We start from the raw sequence: 25,354 nt of genomic DNA, 5'->3' as shown, positions 1-25,354 counted from the left end.
GGAGAGTCGGAAACCATTGTATAGATTTCTTTTTGGTAAATACAGTTTATTTGAAGATTAGCAAGCAAATCATATTGAATATATAAATGCAATAGTGTTCACTTTACTACTTGTGGCCAATCTGTAGGATAATGTTAAAGATTATGTTTTAAGTAAACTTGGAAATAATTAAATGTTGTTTACATTATTTTACATTACCTTCACTAAATGTTAATTTTATAACAAATAAAAAATTCTATTTCTGATTAATTATTTTTTACCTGTCATTTATGTACTCGACTCGTATCTCATTAGTATTACAAAGGAATGATAATTAATGAGTTTCATTTCATTTAGTATTAGCAAATAGATTGAAATAATTTATTCATTAAATTAGCATAAAAAATTGCTAGCAGCTCTTAAGTGCTTTGAACTTTTTCCACAATAATTTTCTTCATTGACCAGAAAATATCGCAGAAGAATAGTAAAAAAAAATGAAAGCAATTGACTTTGTTTAAATTTTCACTTAATTTTCATACTTTTCACATTTTTTATATTTTTCAGTTTTTTTTTAAATTTTTTCTTTCTTCTTACAGGATTCTTATGATTTGTTGCCCTAATCGTCAAACGTTAATCACTTGTGAAATGACAAAAACTAAGCAAGCCGTGCTTAAATTAAACACAACCATAACAAAAACGCCAACAAAGCAGCTAATCGTCAGACCAAACATAAAATTCTATCAAACGCCTAAAGCTGTGCTTCAAAATATGCTTGCGTAAAATTTGATTTTTATGGATTTTTCATTTGTGTGTCGTTGAGTTTTAATTGTAAATATTTTATTTAAAATATGTGCTCCTCGAATATTGCGGAAAGAGCTGGGGGCGCTCAGAGCTTCAAAGAAAGAAGAAATTAATATTAAGAGTAATAATTTAATGAAATTTAGAAAATTATGCTTGAAAAGAATTTTTATGTGACAAAGGCTAACATACACAAAATCTAGTAGTGAAAAAATAAAATTCATTACACATATTATATATATTTATATCACAACGATTTTGTATGTCTTCAAAAAAATAGTCATTTCCCTTCAAATATGCGTTCAAGTTTAGTTCTCGCTGCAACTTACGTTAAATAGATTAAGTTTACAGTTGATGTCCCTAATTCGCCTTGAGAGTTGATGTTTCTAACAAGGTAAACTTACTTTAAAAACCTTATTTGGAATTGGCAACTGTCAGAAGTTAGAACCTAAGAGTTAAGAATTTGAATGGCATAAATATGCTTGGGCCTTTAATGATGTCAGGGACTTTAAGCGACTCTCATCGCTACACTATATAAATAAGTGAAGTCGTTTGATATATAAAAACCTTTTCCAACTATCAGAAATTATGTTTTACAAGTTCCTTATCGTATCTAGCCTTTTATGTGATACGGAAGTTTGAAAAAGGAAACAAAGTTATAAGTAATCACTAGAAAGAATCGTTGTTGATGCGACGCTTCGGATAACCGGCAGACTAAGCTGATGCCTCGTTACAGAGTTGAGGTTTTTGCTTGATCATCTGATGGGTCGTTCTGATCTGGCCGGGGGTTCCCATTTATGTCTGGTATTAGGAAAATTTTAGCAGGTGATATACATTTCTGCCTGATATTGGCAAACATCCAACATATGACATTTAGGTCTTCATTTAAGAGGGTGAGTGCCTTCTATCATGAAGGACCATATTTGTAGTGCATCTTTACGTCTGGAGTCAATACTCTGTTTATTTCCATCTTCCATCTGCTATATTTATTATTTACTTAAGTTTTATTAGAATAAGAGAGTAAATATCAACCATTTTAAAATCTGAAATCCAAAATCCTTAATAATTAAGGTTTGTTGACTTCAATACTAGCAGTGCTTCACAGAATGCCGGCGGGACTGTCAAAGCAAATTGCGATTTTTTAGATTTTATTTTAAAATCAGTCGACTTGCCTTTTTAAAACAAAGTAAGTAAGACATGTGGTTGTTACAAGTAATTACAGATAGTTTGTCTTTTGATATTTTCAAACAAATATTAAAAATATACTAATATTTACAACCGGTCTAGCGTGCCTAAGTATGAAGGGATGCTCTACAATGTCTTCCTAGTATACGGCTGTCAAATAATTCTGATGTTTCTAAACTTGACCTACTAATTGCTAAATTTTTAAAAAACTTTATAATTACTTTCTTTAGTTTTATATTTGTATTTAGAAGTGCTAAGCCTAAGTTCCAGTAAATTAAGCTAAGCGAGTAAGTTTTATTTGTTGACACAATTTTTTCCTCTGAGCCAATTTCAAAGTTTGCAGTTCTTAATGAGCACTGAAGCAGATTTTAATTAAATTTCTGTATTATTTTCCTTGATTTCCTTTCCTGCTCTCCACTTCACTTCACCAAAGTGAAGTGCAAAAATCAAAGTGTCAATAGCAAGTATCAATTTTATGCCATCAAGAATTCTAATTACTGACTGCCAATTAAATCCAAGTGAAAAGTCTGCACAATTACTTATTTAAGCGGGCACAATAGACCCGACGGTCGCAGTGCCACATCCCCTAACAAAAATAATACTTATTTAAGCCCAAAGTCAATCGGTTCCTTTCCTTTTCACTTTTCATCATAATTTTTTTTCGTAATATTCATTTTCCTTTCCGTCTGTTTTTTTCCTTTATCAAACGAACATTTGTGGTGGGTAGCGTCTTCATTAGTAATAACTTATCAAAGTACAGGAAGTGCGATAGAGGTAACATCACAGGACATTGTGGGTTGTTTAAAAAGATGGCAATAATAATTTTTGCTAAATTGAGTAATTTTTTATGTTGAACAGAAGAAAATACTTTTAATTTAAAAAACTTTGAACGAATAAGTTTCTAGTAATTACAAAAAGCGCACACCAAAGAAAAATTTTTAATATGGCTCAAAAAATCAGTTTAATTAATTAACAAAATAACATACCGAAGATAAATTTATTAAACAGATAAACTCATCTACATTTGTGATTTGCCATCGAATCCAAAAGAATTCTTTCTTTTAATGTGACAACAAAACTAATACTAACTAATGAGTAGGTAACGGAAATTGGAAAATAAAATAGTTGTGTTAGGATCAGGTAAAGAAACAAAATTTTATCCCATCCAGTCGCCCTTAAAATTCAAGTATGTATAGAGAGTTTTGTTAATTCTTTTCCTGGTATTAAGTATTTATCAGTAAATATACTTTCATCTATTGGCCATTCGTACATCCCATTTATCTACTATGTGCTCTGGAACATGTGTTGTGAGTAGTAATTAGTAATTACGATTAATCGGTCGTTATCTAAAGTAATTTAGTCTATATTTAACTAATCAGTAATTCCAATAAATAATTGTCTGAACTCAACAACCAATAACTATATTACTACACACCTTACTTTGTTTTTCCCGAAGCTGAACCCATTTCCAATTAATAAATTTATTCCATAATAAAATGGTATTTTTATATTGATTTATTTTTACTGACTCTAAATAACGTAAAAATATAAAAAATTAAGATATTGTTATACAGAAACCGGGCCCCATTAACAGACCACATCTATCGACAAAAAAGTGACTAAGTTACTCAAAATCCATAAATTCCGTATTATAATTAGGTATATCATTCAAATTAGTGGGATCCATTTGACAAAAGTACATTGCAAAAACTGAAATAAAAAAGAAAACAAAATTAATTTTAATTTAAAACAATTGCGTCTGTTCTTCACATTAATTTTATATATATTAAGTATGAGCAATAAATTACACCTCACAGATCAGAAAAGCAGAAGCTAATTTAACATAAAAATATGATTTTTCCACCTTCGCAAAACTCTTGTCCGATAATTTGATATGTGACACTTTAGAAATTTTGTCAAATTTCGTAACATTTTTAGCCCGAATGCACATTTGCTCCTTCAGGTAAAGTACTAGATTATAAATTTAATACCTTCACATCTCAGCTTTCCAAATTCACTCTTACTAGCATTCTCCAAAGTATTTGTCGAAGTATGTGAGTTACTTAAATCTATAATAAAGCGTAAACGTCTTATCAAGAACTTGACGAATTTTAAAGCTATATCTTTTTCTCCTGCACTTTCCAACATGCGAAGGTAAAACACTGTTGTTGTCCACTTTCAAATATGGAGTCAGATTTTAAGTACAACATCTTCTGTTTTCAGCCTCATCGCGAATTGGAGCTATGGAAAAATATGGTGAACGTACGCCTTCAAAAAAGTAGTCAGAATTCGAAAATAACAATTTCAGTCTTCAGCTAACACCTTTCAGTCTTCAGCTAACACCTTTCAGTCTTGAGCCCATAGTCTCAAGTGCCTACATAAAATTCTTAGGTTTGAGCTTTCATTCTTCAGTCTGTAGTCTATATAAAGTTCTGCATTACTAAATTGTCTATGAATGCTGAAAGTCAGTTTTTGGTGCGTTTTCTACGGGGCCAGATTTTTAGTATAACATCTCTAGTTTTCAGCATCACCGAATATTGAATCGATATCTTTTCTTTACATTTTTCACAATATGCGATGGAAAAACATTGTGAATATTTGCCAACATATATAGAGTCAGTATCATCTTCAGTCTTTAGCCTCAATGCTTCAGTTTATAGTCCTTAGACTTTGTCTAAAGTATAACCGTACTGGATCTTTTACTAAGACTGCACGTTTTATTAAATCAATTCTTCAAATTAGCATTCAAATCATAGCAACAAATCTGACTATCAGAGAATATTGACGCTATTTTGTGCATTGGTTTTTCTAGATTACTAGATTGCCTATGAATGCTGCAGGTTTTATTTATTTTATTTAGCCTCAATTCTACTATGCAGTATTTTATTTCAATGTAATTAGTGGAGTTAGACCTTAAAGAATCAAACTGAAACACATTATTGGATTGTAAGTATTAGCCAGAAATAATTGCATTAAATCAACTGTTTTTGAAATAGTTCATATACTGGTGTCTTAAGTCACACTTCTAACTTGACTTTGCTTGTATTTCAAGATATTGGTGTCCCAATTAAGACTACCACTGTAGTTATGTTTATGTTCTAATATTACTATATCGATACTGCCTATCTTTCTAAATGCCTTCTGAGGTTAATGCTTAGCGTATTTATACAACAATTTGTTTAGTTAATATTTATATTTTAATAACTGTAAGTAAAAAGCACATAAATATAATTTATGTAATTGTAATGTAAATGTAATTAATTAAATTTTAAATGAGAAAAAAAAACTAATTATTTGTGACAAAATTTCGTTAGAAATTTTAGTCTCTTTGTTTTTTCTATTTTTCAGGGTTTGTTGACATATTTCTTCCTTCAGCGTTTTACCGTACCTTAACGACTAATCCTTATTTTCTACATGTGCGTGGAGCTACTTGGACGGTGGAGTTGTTGATTTTTTGCATACACTGGATGCATATTAAAGTTTGTGACGATTTTTATGAAATTGGTAGCACATTAGAAATGAAACGCCATTTGGTAGCTAGTTTGATTGAGGCGGGACTGCTGAAGCTTGTTTCAGTTGTTTCTCCTTTACTCTGTCCTCAGGTAAAATTTTTGGTTTCTTCTGCACAGTCCTGGCCTTTAATCTTCTGTCTTGAAGAATGCGCTTTTGCGCAACAGATAGTTTGTCATTTGAATTTGGCATCTTCTTCTTCATTTGCCCTTTTAACGGAGGACGAGGTTCGTAAACTATCTGATGTCGATTGTTCTTCTGCTTTGTAGGCTGCCAACCATCAGTTAAAACTTTTGCTTTAGATCTTTCCTTATTCACTTTTTCCAAGCTTTCGCGGAATTTCGCTACGGTGGCTTCAAATTTCTGTTGTTGATCCATTATGTTTTGTTTGGTTTCTTACTTTTTACTGAAATTATAAAGAAAAGTTTTATTTTATTAGAAAATTTTTTGCCAATAAAAATTGTGTATTCGCTTATAATATGTTTTTCCTAATTTTTGTTTAAAATATTCAATAAATTTTTTTATCTTAATTTTTTAATGTTTACCCTAAGATAAGAGATATAGGCTATGATTCATTGTCCCCCTCGCATTGGTTCACGTTTGACTATTACGGGAGACATGAACTTTGACACTTTGTACGGGACATTGCGGTTAAATATTTGCTTAGTGCTAGTACTAATTAGTTGCTAGTGGATGCTGTTTTAGTGAGTCAGTATATAATACTCTCACTCACTTAAACAACAACCACTAGGTGAGTTGTGGTTACTTTATTACAACCATTTTTGTCTGATTGGGTGTGTATTTCTTGCAAAACTGATAATTTTTTGCATAGTTAGCGATATCTCTTCTCATACCAGGTCAGTATTAATTCGAAAAAAACTGCTTGATCATATTTTTGTTGGTAATTTTTACATATTTGCTCATTAAATTCTTTCATTGGCTCCAGAGAAAATGCTTCAGCAACGACGCTTGATTTGCTTCTGAGATATAAAACATCGCATTGATGTAGCTATAATGCTAAAGCTATCTAGCTATGCGTCCTTTGTGATTCTTGATAAAGTATTTTTTTTTGATACTTTACCTTCTCGATGACTTTAGTTAGCACCACGCGCTTTTCTTTGTTGCTGGCATCTGCCTGTTGAAAAAATAGTTTGACGAAGTCCAGACATATTAGTATAAGAGCCTCTATCAACGTTTTTTGATCACCCCAGAAGCCTTTCGTGCTATTTCCAGTATTTGCTGTTTTAGAATGATTGTAATAGGATGGAAAATCATAGCAAAGTCTGGGATGAATTAAAAATACCATCTTGTAACACCGAGCAACTACATTCACTGTCTGAACGCGGTGGGCAGTTACAGAGTTGTGGTCGTAGTTACTTTTTCTGGTCTTGTATTTATTCTTTGCTTATGCATTCCTTATATATATGTATATAGTTTCTCTATCGAAAAGCTTGGATTTTTTGATGCATATTTTTCAAGAAAACTCGCAGGAGAAAGATGCCATAATACATTTTCTCTGTGCATGCCCGGCTTTGGCGTCCAGAAGATATAGGTTCTTAGGAATATACTTTCTTGATAGTTTATCAGATTGTTCATCGGTGAAGACGAAAGACCTATTAAATTACCTAAATTCGGCGGAATGGATTTAGTCAATACTCTTCTACACTAGGATTCTTGCGAGTAATGTGGTAGCAAAACGGCGAAAAATCGATAATTGAGGTACATGGGAGTTATCTAATGATCTGCTACTGCCACTGCAACCAACCAACCAACCAATCAATTACTTTACAACAAAAATTTAATAAACTTTTTAAGAAGTCGATAAAGCTTTGAAATTGAAAGTTGAAATTTTCTATCTGGATGTTTTCACAGATATGAAGTTTAGTAAATAGTAGGCAACTACGAGTGCAATTATCAATGACAGCGACTATCAGTAACAATATTTCTGTTAAAGTATCCCTAGTGAATATTTTCATTTAATTTCATTAAAATAATATTTACATAATATTAATATGTAAAGTTAGGAGACGATACAATTGCAGGCAGGCACACGTTTTGACATGTACGAACACGTGTGTTCTTGCGTAGCATAACGCGTCAATGCAAAAATTCATGAAATTCATGTCGGCGCGTCGATAACTGAAATGCCACAAATTCAATTGAACTGAAGTGCAAATCTCGAAAGGAAGAAAACGAAGAAAACACAATCAGAACAGAATAGAAAAAGAATAATATGAGCCTGAAATATGCTGTGAACATTTATTTTCTCATCATTGAAATTCATTGGGAATTAGTGTTTAGATAAATCACTCAATTGAAATTATTTCAGCTTCACTTTTGCACCAATGTATCTGCTCCTCTACGTATTTTCAGCCTATATTCGAAACAGTTCAAGAAATGATAAATACATTTATATGTATAAAGATAAGCTCTGATACGTGTGTTGTGAGCTGGTATGTGTAGGAGAAGCCTATTTAGTGAATACGAGTAACATCACACGAAATACTGTACAGGAAAGAAAATAGTAAACGAGATGTGGCAGAAATACGAATTAGAAAACACAAATTCAGCCACATCAGATATCTCTGCAACATTCATTGACACCGACAATGCTCGTGCCAATAAAAATAACCTCATCAGACCCCAAATGTGCAAGTTGGAGAGTTTGCAGAATATGGATTCTTTGATATTAAAACAGTGACAGCTTGTAAAGGTTTTACACAGTCAATGATTATATGTATACCTTTTCCCAGAAAGACGAAAGTACAATAAACAATTTTAGATGGAAATGGTGAGAAAAATTTAACATAATAAACATAGGAAATTGATTTAATTAGATAGTAGCATTAACCACTTGCTAAGGATATGATTTTGTAACAGCTATTTAAAGTATATGCTTAAAAAGATATTATATAGAATGTGAAATCTAACCTGCCATCCAACAAGATGAAATTAAATAGAAGTGTTAAAAACAAATATTAGTACAAGTTTATAAAAAGTAAGTTTAAACAAAATTATGTTAATATTTAGATAAAATAGGAAATACGACCAGAAAGATCTGCTACCTGCAAATGGCAGCGCTTAATAACTTAGAATACTAGCATATAGTTAGAATAGCAACTAACGCGTCTGCAATACCGTAACCAAAATAAAACAACAGCCTTAAGCTCACAAAAATCCAATGATAAGTGAACATATATTCTAGAATCACCCTTTAAAACAAATTTCTTAATTTTAAACCAATTCTAAAACCATATTGGTTCTAAGGTATTCAATTATGGGACGCAGGAGTCAAATTTAATATTGCGATAATACAAAGATCTAATCAAAAATTCATTAAATGATAAATGTCCGTTTGTATATTCATAATAAGATACTTTATCATGATCTGAACAACGGCATAGTAGTAGAAGAAGTTCTTATAATGGAATTTCTGCAGCCATAATAGAGCCGGTTTCGGAGAATCGATTTCAGCCCAATCACTTAATATTTTCAAGATAAGTTTAAAATAATAAAATCAAATAGAGGCAAAGATAGCTTCCTTCCAATGTCAAAATTATATATCCATAACTATGTCGAATATGTTAAGATAATGCAAGCATATTAGAGAAATTAAAAAACTTTATTTACTATAAATATAAAAATGAGATTTGCATCCAATAATTTAGATAGCTCGACTATCTTTTATATAATAGTAGTTCTCTTTACAGTTAATAATCAACACTTCACAACAGTATTGTGAAATATCTAGCACAAAAAATTAGTAACTGAAATATGTGTAAAAGTTAACGAAACTTCCTTTGGATAGATATTTGCAGTAAGACCATATATTGATAATTACATATGTAGATAAGATCAATCGCTCTTCGTATTCACCACTTTTTCTTTCATAAATGGAAAGCACTTTTTCCGATTTAAGGAAAGCATTTTGTAGAAGCAGAAGCCCTTCAAAATACTTACACTGAAATCCTGATAAATGACAAAGAATATTTTATATTGTTTCGTATATATTGTTTTATATATATATATTTTATATTGTTTTTTATATTAAATCGTTCTCATAAAACCACTAACGAGTACTCAAATCATAAACTTAGATGTAATTGTTAGCAAGCACTTGAACACTACATGGATATTAAATTAATTCACTGAAGCAATATACGGATTCATTTCTTAATTGGATGGAAAGAGTTATAGTATCATCTTAAATATATATGACGTCATTTTTAAATTTATTTGAGACAGATTTATAAAAACTTTTGCTCATATTAAATCCTAATCCAGCTAATTATATTCTTATTTATTTATTATTGTTAGAGATAAGCCCCTTCTGGGCATAGAGTAGGTCTTTAAGCCCTGTTGCGTCAATAAAAAGTAGTATAGAACCTACTTTACAGAGTTTTATTGCCTCTTCCGTAAGAATATACATTCCTAGGAGCCAATTTCGTATGTGCATTAGCGCAGGGCATTCTTATTATGTGCTTACATTCTGCTGGATTTCTGTGGTTTTAAATAGGTTTAATTAATAACTGAGTTAAGGTAGGGAATATGGTAAACATATCATAAACACATTTGTTTTTAGTTGATATGTGTTTTGACTATACAAATCGCTGTATTAAATCAAGAGAAGATTATTTTAAATAAGATAAAATGGTTTAGTCAAAAAAGTATTTGCTGTTCTCGTTGTTTATAAAAAAAACCTAATTTACTCTGAAATTATCTATGCACTATACTTTTGAAATGTTGATTTTATGTTCACGAAATTATAAAATATATTTGCAGACAACCATTATTTTCATGAAATCATCTGAATATACTTAAATGATGAAATTCTTTAAACAACTCAAAGGATATGTATACATTTGTGTGTCCATATATACTAATGTATATAACTATATCGTGTTGTACTATCAACACAAATTAAAATATATTTACTTTATAATTTTACATATGTGTACTTTTATAATAATGTATCTCATTTGCTGGTCATTAGTTACTGGCTTTTGTGAAAACCATTTACAAGCCGCAATACATTACTGAAAGGCATTAATGTCCTTGCCATAGCCTTACAACTTTTAAAAATGGTGGTTGATGGTTGATAAGTTTGAATAGAGCAGCGACAGCAAGTCGCGTCCTTCATTTAAAAAAAAAATATTTTCTTCCCTCTTAAAAGGAAACATTCTATCAAAATAATTGCTTTCAAGAAAACTATTAAGATATTTTAAGACATTTTTTTTATGAAACCAGGTTGATGTGTGTTTTTTTATTGTTGCCAACAAATTAAGCTTTTTAAATTGATAAGAGAAATAATTTATATTTCTCTTACACTCCACAGTGGAAGACACCTTAAAGTAGCACCAAGGTTTGTTTATTAACTGAGAAATTGTTTGAAATTCTTAAGATTAAATAAAAAAAAATATTAAGAATATAACAAAATTAACTTTTTGGGCATATGTATTCCGTTTTATTAATATAATACTAGTAAACAAATAGATATTAAATATGAATATATATTATATATATAATGAGAATTTAACTATGAGTGCCTAATTATACGAGTTCTGAACAGACAAATCAGATGGAACCAGTTCAAAATAGAAGAAGAAACAAAATTGATATGTTACAATATAATAAATGAATAATGATCGATCGATTGCTTCCGCCGACAAAAATCGTTGTCCACGCAATTTATTCTTGACATTCAGAAACAATAAGAAGTCATTGGGTGCCATCTCAGGACTGTACTGCGGATGACCCATCAATTCGATAGATGACTATTTGAATGTTCAAATAGTCGGCTGTTAGATGCGCTCGCATTGCTTTGATGGAGAATTGACGTTCATGTAAATAAACGGTTGTTTACCAATAGGAATTGACCGTTTTGTGTTCCTATAATGGTATAGTTGGCTTATACCAGTTTTCTCTTAAAAACAAGCTGTTTCGAAGTATTTCGAGCGCGAACAAGTTTTGTTGGATTTGGTTCACCTTGAAACACCCATACGCATATATCCCTTATTGATCACCTGTTAAAATCCAATACTCGTATTCATCTTTTGAAGCACTGCCATTGTACTTCTTAAATATTTATGTCAATATGAGCATCTTTTCGAGATTTTGTCAAATTATGGGAAATGGGATCCAACAAGAACAATCCTTTCTCACGGCCTAATGATCGTGCAATATTTTATGTATGCGATCTTGCACTATGAGTATCATTTTTTGCACAGCATCAATGTTTTCTGATATAACTGGTTTTGAACGACCTTCACGAATTTCCAAATTTGGTCAATGAGCAAACTGTGGCCCCGAATTAATTCATTGTAGCAGCATTTCACAGTGGCAAAGGATGGAGCTTCATCACCAAATGTGGTGATCAAAGTAAGTAGATCGATGCACTCTTGTCTTCATAATTTACGTCGAAAGTCATAATAAATCATCGCATGAAAATTTTTGTTGCGTTATTATCCATTTTTACACGAACACTCAATTTATACTCTAAATAATCACTGCAAATATCACAAATAAGGTTTTTTCTTTAACAAAAAGTCTAAAGTAGGTTATGTTTAATAATGTCAAACTTCCGTATGGATAAGTCAGATGGCACCTGGTAGCAATCAGTGTTGCCAAAGCTGAAAATATAAATACTGACCCTCGTATAGTATAGAAAACTCGTTTGAAATTAAACGAAAGAAAAGGTAACCACAAAAAATATACAGAAACTACCGAGGGGTAGTCCAGTGAGGTATATAACGCTATATCATAAGATATATCATAAGGAAATAGAAAAAGTTTAAAATAAGAATTGTGGATTCTATAAACAAATAGTTCCTAGTAAATAAACATGCAATAGTAATGTTAAATATGTATATAAAAAAATTTCTTTGTCTAGTTAAAGCAATGGAAGTGCTGGAAAGGAATGAAATTTGTGTAGTGTATTAGAATTCGGTCTGTACTGCTATAAAATTCCATTTATATTTTTCCCCATATTTCTTCCTTTGTTATAAAAAGGAACGCATACTTTAAAGTGATAAGAAATAATTTCACTTTTGTGAGACTAAAAAGGTTTCTATGCGGTTGCAAACAAATAATTTAGAAAATTTATTGCAAAGAATATTTCATTTTATCTCTCAAAACAAACCACAGTTTTGCATTGCATAAATTGAAACAGTTTTAATATTTCAGTTTTTAAAAATAATTTAAAAAAATCGACTACAATGTTTAACCTACATTATGCCACAAATAAATTATATAAAATTATTATCATTAGGAAATTAATTAAAAATATATTACCGTTGATGAAATGTAATAATTTTAATAAACTATTAAAATTATTTTTAAATTTTTATGATTAGCAGTACTTCTACACTATCGGAATTAACTTGGCAAAAGTGCAGCAATAAAAGTCGTTTTTTTATACAAAAATGACCCCAAACTATGATAATGATCAGTAATTACAAGTGTAAACATAATGAGCATTTGTATGATTTAACTTTCATAATGTCACCCAAATTGTCCCTTACGCAACTCAGATACTGACACTATTACTCACTATTTAAATATTTGCCCTGCCCTCATGATTCAGAGAAAAGAAATTTTTAGACTTCATCAAGATAATCCTTCATCAAGATAATCCTTCATCAAGATAATCATCAAGATAATAAAGATAAGCCTTTCGAATGAAGGCCAGAATGTCATCCGTTGAGGACCTCCTAATGTCAAAAAGAAAGAGCAGTTCTCGACCCAGTGAACTCCTCCTGGCTCAAATCAATGCTGGGCAGTCACAGAGAATGTAACTGGAAGTCTCGTCTGCTTTTAAGCAGAGTCGATCATCTATCTCATCGGATCTTACTTTATTAACGAGATAACGCAGTCCATGGTGACCCGTTCAATAACCCACCAGTCACCTCAACTCACTTCTGCTGAAGATGGCTATCTTACCGTAACTGTAGGAATGAGCCAGTTCTTTAGCCTGACAGTTACCTCGACTGTTGCGCCAGTAGCGACTTCTCTCGGTTGAAAACCATTTATCAATTAGAGACCTAGACCAACATAATCCACAATAAGATTTCGGTCCACAGATTTGAGTAGCAGATTCTGCCCTCGCTAGACTGTCCGCAGACTTATTAACATTGATTCCTGTGTGACCAGGCACCCAGCAAAGCGTCACTTTGTTTTTGCTTGCCAGCTACTGTAGCATATCATAGCAGTCTACTAGAAACTTACAGGAGGATTGTGCTTTGATTACTGCTTGACTATCTGAGTAAATACAGATTCAAGCGTCTTTCAACCATTTGTTAATGTTGATACGGGCGCAGACCTCGATGGTGTGATAATCCTTTTACTAGCTAATATATTTTACCACTTGTTATGCAATAATATAATCAAAGTATATATATATATATTATTGTTTTTTTAAATTTATCTACACTTTTTTCTAAAAACTTTTTCAAACTAATACATAGATCCATAAGCGACTATAATATTGTTAATAGAACCGTTGGGCCAGGCAACTAGTGCTTCTTTTTGGTAGTTCAGCGATTAATCACTTTATATCCTTAACAAATTTTCTGAACTAAATAAAAAACATATATCCACTTAAAAAGTTTACTTCGTTGTAGACGAAGAATCTGTTTTAGTCAGAGAATCTGTCATCTGACTGCAGTAAAATATTTATGTATGTTATGACTCCAGCTTCGTGGAGCAATAAGTTCTTAATTGCACAAATTTGTCAGTGTGGTGGGTGGGACTCTGCAGGAACCCCCCAACTATCAAAAAGTGAAACTGCCCAGATGCATTTACTCAGAAAGGGCTTAACATTAGACTCTAGATTGAGGTTCTAGTGCAGTTGAGAAGAAAATGTTCACAACCGCTTGTTAAAGATGAGTGTGTCTCTAAGCCTTAGTTAACTGCGTGTTTCTTCAAATACGAGTCTATGTTCCAATTTCTTTTGGGCTTTTAACGTACTACAAATCAATATGTCTCACTGTAAAAGAAGGTGTTTTTTGCATGATGCAGTTATAGACTGCAGAATTAATATTATTTAGCCTATTGCTGACTATGTTACTGTTAGAAATTATTCTTCCTCTGTCATATGAATGGCATATTCACGGTTATTTTAATTTGTCGTGGCATTGGTGATATTTCTTCAATTGACATCTAATTAGTGACTGTACACTTGATTGATTGACGATTATTCTTGATTCATTTTATTTGGTAATTTAAACTGTTTCTATTTGTATCCAAATAGTGGCTCCACAATTGACGTATTGGCGATTACTCTCAATTTCTTTTCAATAGTAATTTAAAGATTTTTCCAATTGGTGTCCAAACACTGGCTATATAATTTATGATAAATGTTCCGATTGCTTTTTGCTTAATTACGTTGACCTCATTTTTCTTGCTGAATGATCTATTAAAAAGGTAATCAGACTACAAAAAGTAGTGTCCAACGTTTCGAAATGGATATGCATATCCTGGACGGTTGTATGAACTTCATTTCTAACTTCTTCGTTTACATTGTGACCGAAAAGTTTTCGGAAATTCTCATTTAAAATTCGCGCGCTGTATATTTTTCGATATTTTAAGTTTATGTAGTTTGGCAGCACTGTCCTTATACTATGCCAAAAATGAGCGCGAATCTGTCAGACCAGTTCGTTTACGGCAGCTGTTGAAACCAGTTCACCTCAGTAGTGCGTTGCGAAAAAAACAATGGAAAAAAATATTGAACAAAGAGTTTGCATCAAATTTTGTTTTTCGAACGAAATTTCGTGTGCAGAATCGTTGCGAATGCTACAAAAGGCTTATGGGGAATCAGTTTTATCGAAAACTCAAGTTTATGAGTGGTACAAAGCCTTTCAGGACTGTCGTACGACCGTCGAAGACATGCCGCGTTCTGGACGACCTTCGACCTCTACCACCGACGAAAACATTGAAAAGGCAAAGGAAATCGTGTTCAAAAATCCTCATGTGAGTGTTAGAGAGATAGCACGAGAGCTAGGCATCGGTCGTGAGATGGCTCGTTTGATTTTGGTGGACAATTTGTGTATGCGACGTGTCAACGCCCGGCTTGTTCCGATTCACCTCAATTTGTTCAACATTATCAACGATTTTAAGGCCAAACATTCAATAAATACCATCGAACAGCCACCGTATTCACCTGATCTTGCACCGTGTGACTTTTTCCTGTTTCCCAACCTCAAATTACCACTCAGAGGAACGCGTTTTGAATCCATAGAAGACGTAAAACAGAATTCGCAGAGGGAACTCAAAGCCATACCGGAAATCGCCTATAAAAAATTTTTTGATGATTGGAAGAAACGTTGGCATTTGTGTATCGCTTCTAATGGAGCATATTTTGAAGGAGATAAAATAAATATTGATGAAGATTAAGAATTTTGCGTTTTATTTAAAATTTCCGAAACTTTTCGGTCACAATGTATGTGGTAAAAATGTTATTTGTGAAAGTATCAATATGTTCAATATGTTGAAATTTCATTATTGTGATTATTTGTGATGAATTAAAAGAAATAAGTAAATTAATTTGAATTAATCAAGTAATTTGTGGTCAGTTTTACTGGAAATATTGCTCCTGCGTAAAAGGAAACACAAATTAAAATGTGCAAATGTACATAACAGTTTTGTTCTTACATCAGAACTTCCTTTTCCCTAGAATTCAGGCAAAAATACTTGCCCGGCGCATATGAAGACGTGCATTGGAAACTTGTTTGAGGAGAAGGGGCAAATTTAAATCAGCTTAATTGCACGTTGCTAAATTCAATCATTTTGATAATTTCAACACATTTAGTGAACGACGAGCGGTATGAGGAAAATGGCAATTGGAACCAAGCTGTCGGGCTCTTGTATCCACAATAAACGCCGCACGCACGTACGCATGCATGCATGCATGCATCTTCAAACATCATCAACAGCTTTTTAGCAAGTAAGCAAACAAACGCCTTGGTACATGCAGCTAGCTATGCAATGTATGGAAACTAGGGGTCCCTCTACGATGGGGCGATGCTCGTACAAATCATTAAAATAAAGCTGTGCAAAGCACAAAGGCATCAAGTTGCACGTTGGACAGTATTGTTTACACAAGCATCACTCAAACCAGTACGTGCGGCACATGCAGCGCCCACAAGCACAAAAGCACCGCATACAATCGTTGCAACTCTTGCCAATCTTGCAACAGCTGCAACTGCATTGAAAGACAATATGTGTTCCAGCCATGTTATCATTGAGATCGCTCGCAGTTTCATCGACATTATCGTCATTATCATCATCATCATCGTTCCCGTTTTCGTATTCGTTATCAACAACAAACGACTCGAGCACTTGCAACAAAATCAATTATCCAAAAATTGCAATATTTTGCAATTGGCATTTCTCCTATGTGCATAGCGCTTGATTGAAAACTTTTGACATGCGTGCAACGGTGTGAGTGTGTGTGTATGTATACATGAGACGAGGAAAGTGTTGAAAGTTCAAATTCGTATATTGTTTTCAAAACAATAAAACAAGTAATGATTAAGAAATTTTTCAATATTCTTCAATGATTTTCACAATGCAGAAAAATTAAAAAATAAAAATAGTATCTTTAACTATGTTATGTTTTATTTTTCCAGTACTAATACCCTTTGTTGAATTCTTTTCATCCAATGATATTTATGCCATCATATTAGCGATAATTATAAAGAAATTTGTGGCCCAATTTGTTCGTAATTTTTTTCATAACAATAACAGTGGTCTGGTATATAGAACAGAATATGGCTCGGACTCGGGAATCTACAAGTACGACAATCGAATATCTATCAGTCCAGGTACAATAACTTTAGTAATTGAAGCCGAAGGCCTCAAAAAATCAAAAAATCAGAAAATGTAAGACAATGGTTAATCCCCATGTCAGACAGACAAGCAGTCATTAGAGATATAGGTTATATTTGATATTTGTTAGGATCAAGTACTGCGCTGATTTAGGAGACAGTCAATATCTAAAGTAAACTTACAGCTAGAAATTAAGTGAAATTTTAATATCTGTACACAACGTGAACCTAATGACAGGTAAATTGCGGACGAATTAGTTAAAGAAGCTATATGGGTCAGATAAGTGCTTGGTAATACTCGAAACAGCGTTGTAGGGTCAACCAAATTTTAATAAATTAACTAAATTTTTTTGTTCTTGTCTATTCTTTGCTATTCGAGTCCTTCTAAACAGAAATAATAATATAAAAAATAAAAAAAAAAAATTTTTTTTCTGACTTTTTTTACTTTCCACGTAAACGAGTCATCTCTTCATAGTGGGAATCTCCAAACAAATTTATATACACCAAATATATTTATATTCAGTATTTTTATGCTACTTCCATTGAATTGATGACAACACCAAAAATTATGCTAAAGGAAGTTTATGTTGGCATCCTTGCTTTGTCACCATAACTCCTTTATGTTAGTATATAGGTGTTTCCGCTTTTGAAAAGAAAAAATTAGTACCAAAAAAATGGAGTTAGATAAAAATTCGATTGAATATATTTACTTTAAACTGTTTTTATACATTTTTTAGTTTATTTAATATAAAATAAAAGAATAAAAAAATTTTGTCTGGTCACAATGTTAAGCAGTTTTTCGTTCAAAGTCTGTCAGGAATAAAGTTTTGGGTTCATTTGCGAGTATAAAATTTGAAATATTTTTTCTTATTTCACTTATTTTAAGAACTAAAGTTTAAGTTTCATTGTTTTTTTTTTTGTTTTGCTTTATAGTTTAATTTCTATCGTACTTCTATCGTACTTTAGAGTTGTGACTCCGTCATAAGGTTTATTCCTAAACTTACATCAATTTAATTCCTTGTTGCAATTTGTGTTAGTAAAAGGATTTTAGAACAATAAAAAAACGAAATTGAAATGTATTCATTATATGCCATTAAAGTTGGACTCTCGCAGAGCAGCTCACTTGGTTTCATCTTTTACTTACTTTTTACTCATGACTTATCGAGGACGGTAGAAATTCTAACAGATACACTTGCAGACGAAGCAACAAGAATCATGACTACAAGTAATCCCATTGAAGTCATTTTCTAACGTGAATTTGGCTTTGATCAAATATCAAAATGGTTGAAACAATAGAGCAAATAACCCAATGTCGCATTCACTATGAGAAGAAACACTTGTATATAAACAGTACAAAAATTTCTCAATCAAATAGCACTAAATACTTGAGCCTGAATTTAGATAGACGTTTCATACAGGTAACGCAAGTTTTTAACAAAAGACAATCCCTTAGGACTCAAGACCTAAGAGCTTCAGTATCCTTACAAAATAAACTATTTTATATAAGAGAGTGATGAAAGCAGTATGGACTTATAGTAGCCAACTATTGGGCGCACCCTCAACATCCAACATGAAAACTCTTTAACGGTTCCAGGCTAAAACTCTACGCATCAGGGTATTTCCGATGAAAAATGAAGTTAAACATATAGATTTATAAAAATAGATTTATCACAAGAATATTGTTTGGAGATCGAAAAATGCTGTTCTAGATCACTCCATAAAATCTTGACTTGAAAGGAGAACTTATTTATATATTATTTGTAAATTATTATGTCTGAATTATATTTCAAAAACTGTGTTATAATTACATTTTTTTTTGTGAAACAATACATATTAAAATAATAAAACAAACATTATTTCTTTTTGTCCAATTTTAAATTGCTTTTCGTTGTTGTTGTTGTTCGGGATTCTTTTACTTACTTTCTTGTGTGGGCACAACAACCCGCTACCAGGTTTCGGTCTGACGCAGCATATCTCTCCAGTCTCGTACATCAAGTCCAGTTAGCTACCTCTACGTCTTCTTTCTTCAACTACTGCTTCCGTTTCTTTTTTGCTGGAGTATCTTCAGCCATTCTCATGACATGATCAAGTCAGTGAAACTGCTGGATGTTAATTCACTAAATTATATCGATGTTATGATAAAGCTCATACACCTCGTTGTTCATTCGTATACGATAATCGTCGTAGACTCGTAGAATACCACGTGACTCTTTGATCATTTCTTAATCCAATTAAATTGCGCTATTATTGTCAATAAATAAAAACTTTACAGAACAATTTAGTGTGCTTGGAGATATTACATGATTACAAATTTTATATGAATTTATTGCAAAATGGTACCTAAATGAGTTGATACCAATTGCTAACAATTTTTAGCTAAGAAGTAGGAGCCAGTGGAGCATTTGTAGTATTATAGCTATCAAGACAAATGCTTTTATATTGTTTGACTCTTCCTTGATTCCTCTATCACTTGAACTTAATAAATTTTTAAATTATGTGATTTAGTTTTTTTCAAATAAAAGGCTTTTTAAGCTTAAAATGATATGAACATAATTATAAATTATTCTTCAAAATTTTTAAAATAGAAAATTGAAGACATTTAATAAAATGGTGAAGTAAGTATTTATTGTTCACAGTACATCATCATGGATTCAGGAGGTTAGTATGACAATTTTCTCACAAAAACGATATAGACAGTAGTGATCTTTTTGAATTTTACAAAGTCGTTTGTTCTTGTACCTCTTTTAACTTGTTTCTAATCAAATTATTGACTTTTCGAACATGAAGACAACCAGTTGTCGTAATAACACTCATCATACCATACTGTTGAGTATAGTTACCAAAGAGGTTTTATCTGCGTCTACTATAAACATAATCGGTTGTCTTATTGTGCTTAATCCGCCAACATGCCACAAAAAATACATATTGGAGTACATTGCTACTTAATAATAGATTTATATACTAACGGATTTAATCATCCTTAACGGATGCAGAACCTATTAATAGTACACATATTTAATTTTTAATTAAATTTTATTATTATTTTTTGAGTACTAAAATAGTACTTATGGTCTCTAATAACTTTTATGGTCTCTGCTTCTAACAGATCATCGCACTTAAACTATTTGTGACAATATTTACCTGTAACTTGAAGCCTGTAGAAAAGTGATTTAGTACCGTTTTGAGAACAGTTATTCATATGTTAAATGATGTCTGATGTTCACTGTAGACATTCTAGATAGACAGTTAGTGTGATTATACAACTATAGAATATAGCTTAATCATAGTTTTTGCTTTTACGGTTCAACGTCATTGGACGACAATAATTTTTTCTAATTTTTTCTTTTTTAGTATTTGATTGTTGTTTTTTTTATACTTGAATTAAAATATAAAGGTTGAAAAATATAAAAGTTGAAACAAGTTTTATTATTGCAATCGTAATGGCTTCTTTGTAAGCGACAGAAGTGGTAACACCTTTGGACGTTGGGTGTATATAATCCATATCCATCATTTTAGTGGTAATTTTCAACGCTACACGGCTCTCTAGAAATGTTTGTTATATGATATTTTTTGATAATGGTTACTTCGGTTTCATTATTATTTTTTTTAACAGAGAAACTATTCATACATTAGAAGATATAAAATTTTTAAAATTTTCTGACAATGTTTCGAATATAGTTAAGCTTAATAAAAAGTATTAATATCATCTTAATTCAATGATGTAAGGTTCTACTTATTTAAAATTTATTGCACTTGATATAACTCACTCACTTTATTTATATTTAGCATTCAGTTTATAAGAAATGAATGCATGATATTATTAAATTATGTATTGGACCTCACAGAACCATACTACGATTCATTAAGGTAATTAGAAAAATGATTACCTTAAAACTTAATTAGGCTTAAGAAAAATTTTATGAGTTTAATTAATGTAAAGGAATAATATTGAAGTGTTTTACAGTCAAGATATCTAATGCCAAGCAATATATTATATATTACATCTTGGAAAACACAATTAAAGATATTGATATGTGAGTATTTAAGTTGTTAATTCACTTTTATCCTTTTTCACAAAGAAGAAAGGAAGAACATATTCTTTAGAAAGGTCCATGCAAATTTTATATTTGTTTATAAAATCTTTTCTTTGATATAAACAAGTGAAAGTTGCTCAATGTATGTACTCAATTTTTATCCTTAAAAATATTTTTTATATGCAATTGGTTTAAAAAAAAAAAATGAATGTTAATAACTTCAGCAAAATATTTATGGGCCGAATAGCTGTTCCGTAAGAAGTAAGAAGGATTTGTACTACAAAAACAAAAACTACTTTTTGGTATAAAAATAACATATTTAAAATTTCTTCTTCGTCACTGCAATTTAATCCAATACAATGACTTAAGTACCATCATAGCTGAGGTCATTTAAAATTATCTGCCCACTTTCAACCACTGTAATTTTAAATGGTATTTAACTCAAAAAGAATGAAAAGTTATGATTTAATTAAAATGAAAAAATAAATATTCGATAAAATAATGAAGTACAAAAATTAATTTTTCGCTCTGCTGAGTACTTTTGCTTTAAACAACTTCGAGTAATTGAAGTAATTTTTCCTCCACTACTTCTTCACTTATTTCCTGTCGTTTTCCCCATTTTTTAGGGATTGTAACTGGCGCATATATTTTTTCTTTTATTACGCTGAGACTTACTTTAGCTGTGGGTCTGAAAGTTACAAGCTTGATTTAATTTCTAAAGTGGATAAAAAGTTTAATTCGTGAAATTGTTTACTTAGTTTGTTTTGAACTTTACATGGCGAGCGAAACAGTAAAAGGATAAAAATAAGATACAGATACCGTACTTCCATTTGATATTTTTCTTGCTTCGCGTCTAGAACTTCGTTTCAAAAAACTGATATGGATAAAGAAGTTAAATGTTGAACAGCGTAGATATATTAGCAAATAAAATTGCGAAAAGCCACAGTATGAAATTTAAAAATTATTGTAAAAAATTGCATTATTAAAAATAATAGAAAATAGTGATGATGAGTACTTGGCAATACTCGAAACAGCGTTGTATGGTCAGCCAAGTTTTAATAAAATTAAATAAATTTTTGTGTTTGTCCATTCTTTCTTTGCCATTCAAAAACACTTTAGAAAATAATATTCTAATTAATATCTATTCACTACACCGATTATCATTGGGGTCTTATTTTCGTCTAAATTGTCGCCAGGGATTCCTCACTTTATTCCGCAATCTAATATTTTTAGCATAAAAAATATTCTCTTTGTTGTTTTCGGTATAAATTAGTTATTAATTATACTAATATTATATTATAAAAATTATACTAAAAAATTATACTATTATTATAAATAACTTAACCCATTAAGTACCAAGTAAGTTCAAACTTGGAATTTTATGGGTAAATTTTTGAAAAGGTCTTATTTTAACCCATTAAGTACCAGGCAAGTTCAAACAGGGAATTTTATGGTGAAATTTTCAGAAAGGTTCCTTGACTATAAGTCAAAACCAATTTCTGTAGTTCTTAAAGAAGTCTCGTATAAGTGTCTGTCGCCTAGTTTCCACCCATATTGAACCAAACTTTCAGATACACTGCATAAATACAAGTTGTAATAAAGTTCACATTACTGAGTATCAGTCATTGATTGAATCACTGATGTATATTGCTGCACTCAGTATGTAAACTAGCCCAGAGAAATTGTGATCCTCCTTTTGAGCACACACACATAACCTTAGCAAAACTATCAAGATGAAACTGCATTACAATAAGAATGGTGCAACAATTGAAGAGTATACAGATGCAGATGGGGAGGCAACGCAACTGATCAAAAATCCTATACAGGCTATTCGTTTATCTTGGCTGGAAGTGTATTTAGTTAGTAGAGCTAAAAACAGACTACGCTTTCCGCTGCAGCAAAATAGGCTATATATTTAAGAAAACTTTGGGCCGTGGAATTATTATAAATATTAACAAAATGAGTGCTATCAATTCAATCAAAAATCATGTATTTTATGCGCTCATTAAGGTATAAAGTATCACTTTGTTCGTAAGGCATATAGAAATTGATTTAAAATACTATCCAACGAATATAATGCTAGCGGACATTGTTACCAAGAACCTACAAAAAACTAATCATTGTGTATTAACTATGGTTCTTGGTTTAAAATGATGAATATATGTAACACATGATATCATTAAAAATTATTGAATTGTTCAAAATATGTACATATTATAAAATAATATTTTGTGTTCAAGTAAAATGAAGAATATTATTTTATGTTATAAACATTGAGGGGGAGTGTTGAAGTTAAAACCTCTCACAATGTTAATATCATTATGCATATATAATTATATTTGTTAAGATTTAATAAGACCACGCGTTTTGTTTTGAAGTTGTGACCAGACTATCACGTTTTATATATAAATATCCAACAAAAGCGCCAAAAATATGCAATTCAAATATTGTTACATGATGTCAATAATATATTTTATTAATTTATATAATAAAATAAATTTATTCTGCTGTACTTACACTCAAGAATTTATTTCTGTTTTTGATGTATGTAACTCGTACTGAAGTAATAGTAAGTATTTACTTCAAGCTTCTTGTTTGGAACACTGTATTCAGGCTTTTTTCTATAATATGTAAAACAAATTTATGTTTAATATCATAACAACATCACTCCGTTTCGAAATAGTCACTGAGTACAATAATTATGTTATATACTTACAATTTTCTAATAATGTCACCAGAACTTGAAATAAGGTATGGTCAGCACTGAAAACCGAATGTGTCAAATGTGCAGTGTTGGCAAATATATTTTGGTGTTCTTATTTTTTGGTTCTTATTTTTTGGTGTTTTATAACTAGCTTTTCTTTTAATTGATGAGAGCTGTGAAATACATAGAAAAGGTTTGATATTTTATATCATAGGAGTTTAAAAGTGAAATAATATTTCTATTTTAGCGATGATGTTATGATTACATATGACTTATATGTAAGTAAGGTCAATTTAAACAAAAACAGCTGTTTCATACAAGTCGCAACTTAACTTTATTAATTATTATAAGTAGGTGGGATTCTGAATTTGTTTAATTGATTCACAATAATTCTGTAGCACTGGACATTGCTCTAAAGAGTGAATACCGCTAATAGCACATTCACACTGTTTCATTTAGGCAGTTTTGCTCATTATAACTACTAATAAGGATGATTCACCACACAAAAATCTTTAATTCAAATGAGCTCATTATCAACAAATCAGCTCATTTAAGGCGAAAAATGTCTAATGCAACCATTAAAAATAAATTTCCCACAAGGAAAATAACCAAAATTTCAAATATGTGTTATATGTTTAATATGTAAAATGTAAACAAACAACAGCTGAACTGTAAACAAAGACACTGAGGAAGTACGTATTTAATAAAATCTTTGATTTTATTTACTTTTTTATTTTTTATTTTATTTTACTTTTTGAAAAATAATTTTGACTCATATGTTAGCCAGCTATTAATGTTTTCAAGGGCTCGGGTGGTGGATTCAATGAAAGCAATACCACTTTTCCTGATGCGCAACATATTCCAGGTGTTTCATTTTTAAATTTTAATGCATGACAAAATCCACATTCAATATTCATTTTGCCAACAATAATATTGGGATGTGCTGAATAATCAATTACTGGATCATATATTGAAATGCAAGACTCTCGATTTTGTTGCCTATTTACATCAGTTACGTGTTGACGCGTTCGTCTATGTCGTGATATATCTCCGTTTAACCGTTGGTTTCTTCGGTTCTGAGTTTCATTTAAACGCAACTGCACCATCCGTTCCCTATCAGTGTCATTGTTTCGCAAATGTTCCTCAGAACTTCTGGTTTCTCGTCTTAATCGCATAGTTTCACTTCTCTGTGTGTATTTAGAAAGATTTGTTTTTGCATTAAATCTTGGCATTTTTTCTTTAAACAAAGCTACAATTAATAAGAAAAATATCTTTTTCCTCTATTCTAATTATTAAGCAAATGTATATATATCCAGTTTAAT

General features: G+C 31.2%; 1 protein-coding gene across 3 annotated transcripts in view; it reads right to left on the bottom strand.

Annotated features, from left to right (window-relative positions):
• Positions 1 to 3,545: 3,545 nt before the first annotated feature.
• The window catches only part of LOC119687698, a 27,093-nt gene continuing 5,284 nt past the window's right edge, over positions 3,546 to 25,354 (bottom strand). Inside the window, exons 3-6 of one of the 3 annotated variants that reach the window (XR_005253246.1) lie at positions 24,045 to 24,205; positions 23,846 to 23,949; positions 5,351 to 5,878; positions 3,546 to 3,672 (exon numbers count right to left, since the gene is read on the bottom strand). Coding sequence is in view for 1 of the 3 variants with exons in the window: in XM_038102114.1 (XP_037958042.1) it covers positions 5,500 to 5,850 (351 nt within the window). In the remaining 2 variants the exon portion in view is untranslated. Of the gene's footprint in view, positions 3,673 to 5,252; positions 5,879 to 23,845; positions 23,985 to 24,044; positions 24,206 to 25,354 lie in introns of those variants that run through there. The other 2 variants (XR_005253245.1, XM_038102114.1) reach the window with 2 other exon arrangements.

The sequence above is a fragment of the Teleopsis dalmanni genome, chromosome X (genome assembly GCF_002237135.1).
Source record: "Teleopsis dalmanni isolate 2A chromosome X, ASM223713v2, whole genome shotgun sequence".
Taxonomy (NCBI): Eukaryota; Metazoa; Arthropoda; class Insecta; order Diptera; family Diopsidae; genus Teleopsis; species Teleopsis dalmanni.
This window is presented reverse-complemented; position numbering and strand designations above follow the sequence as displayed.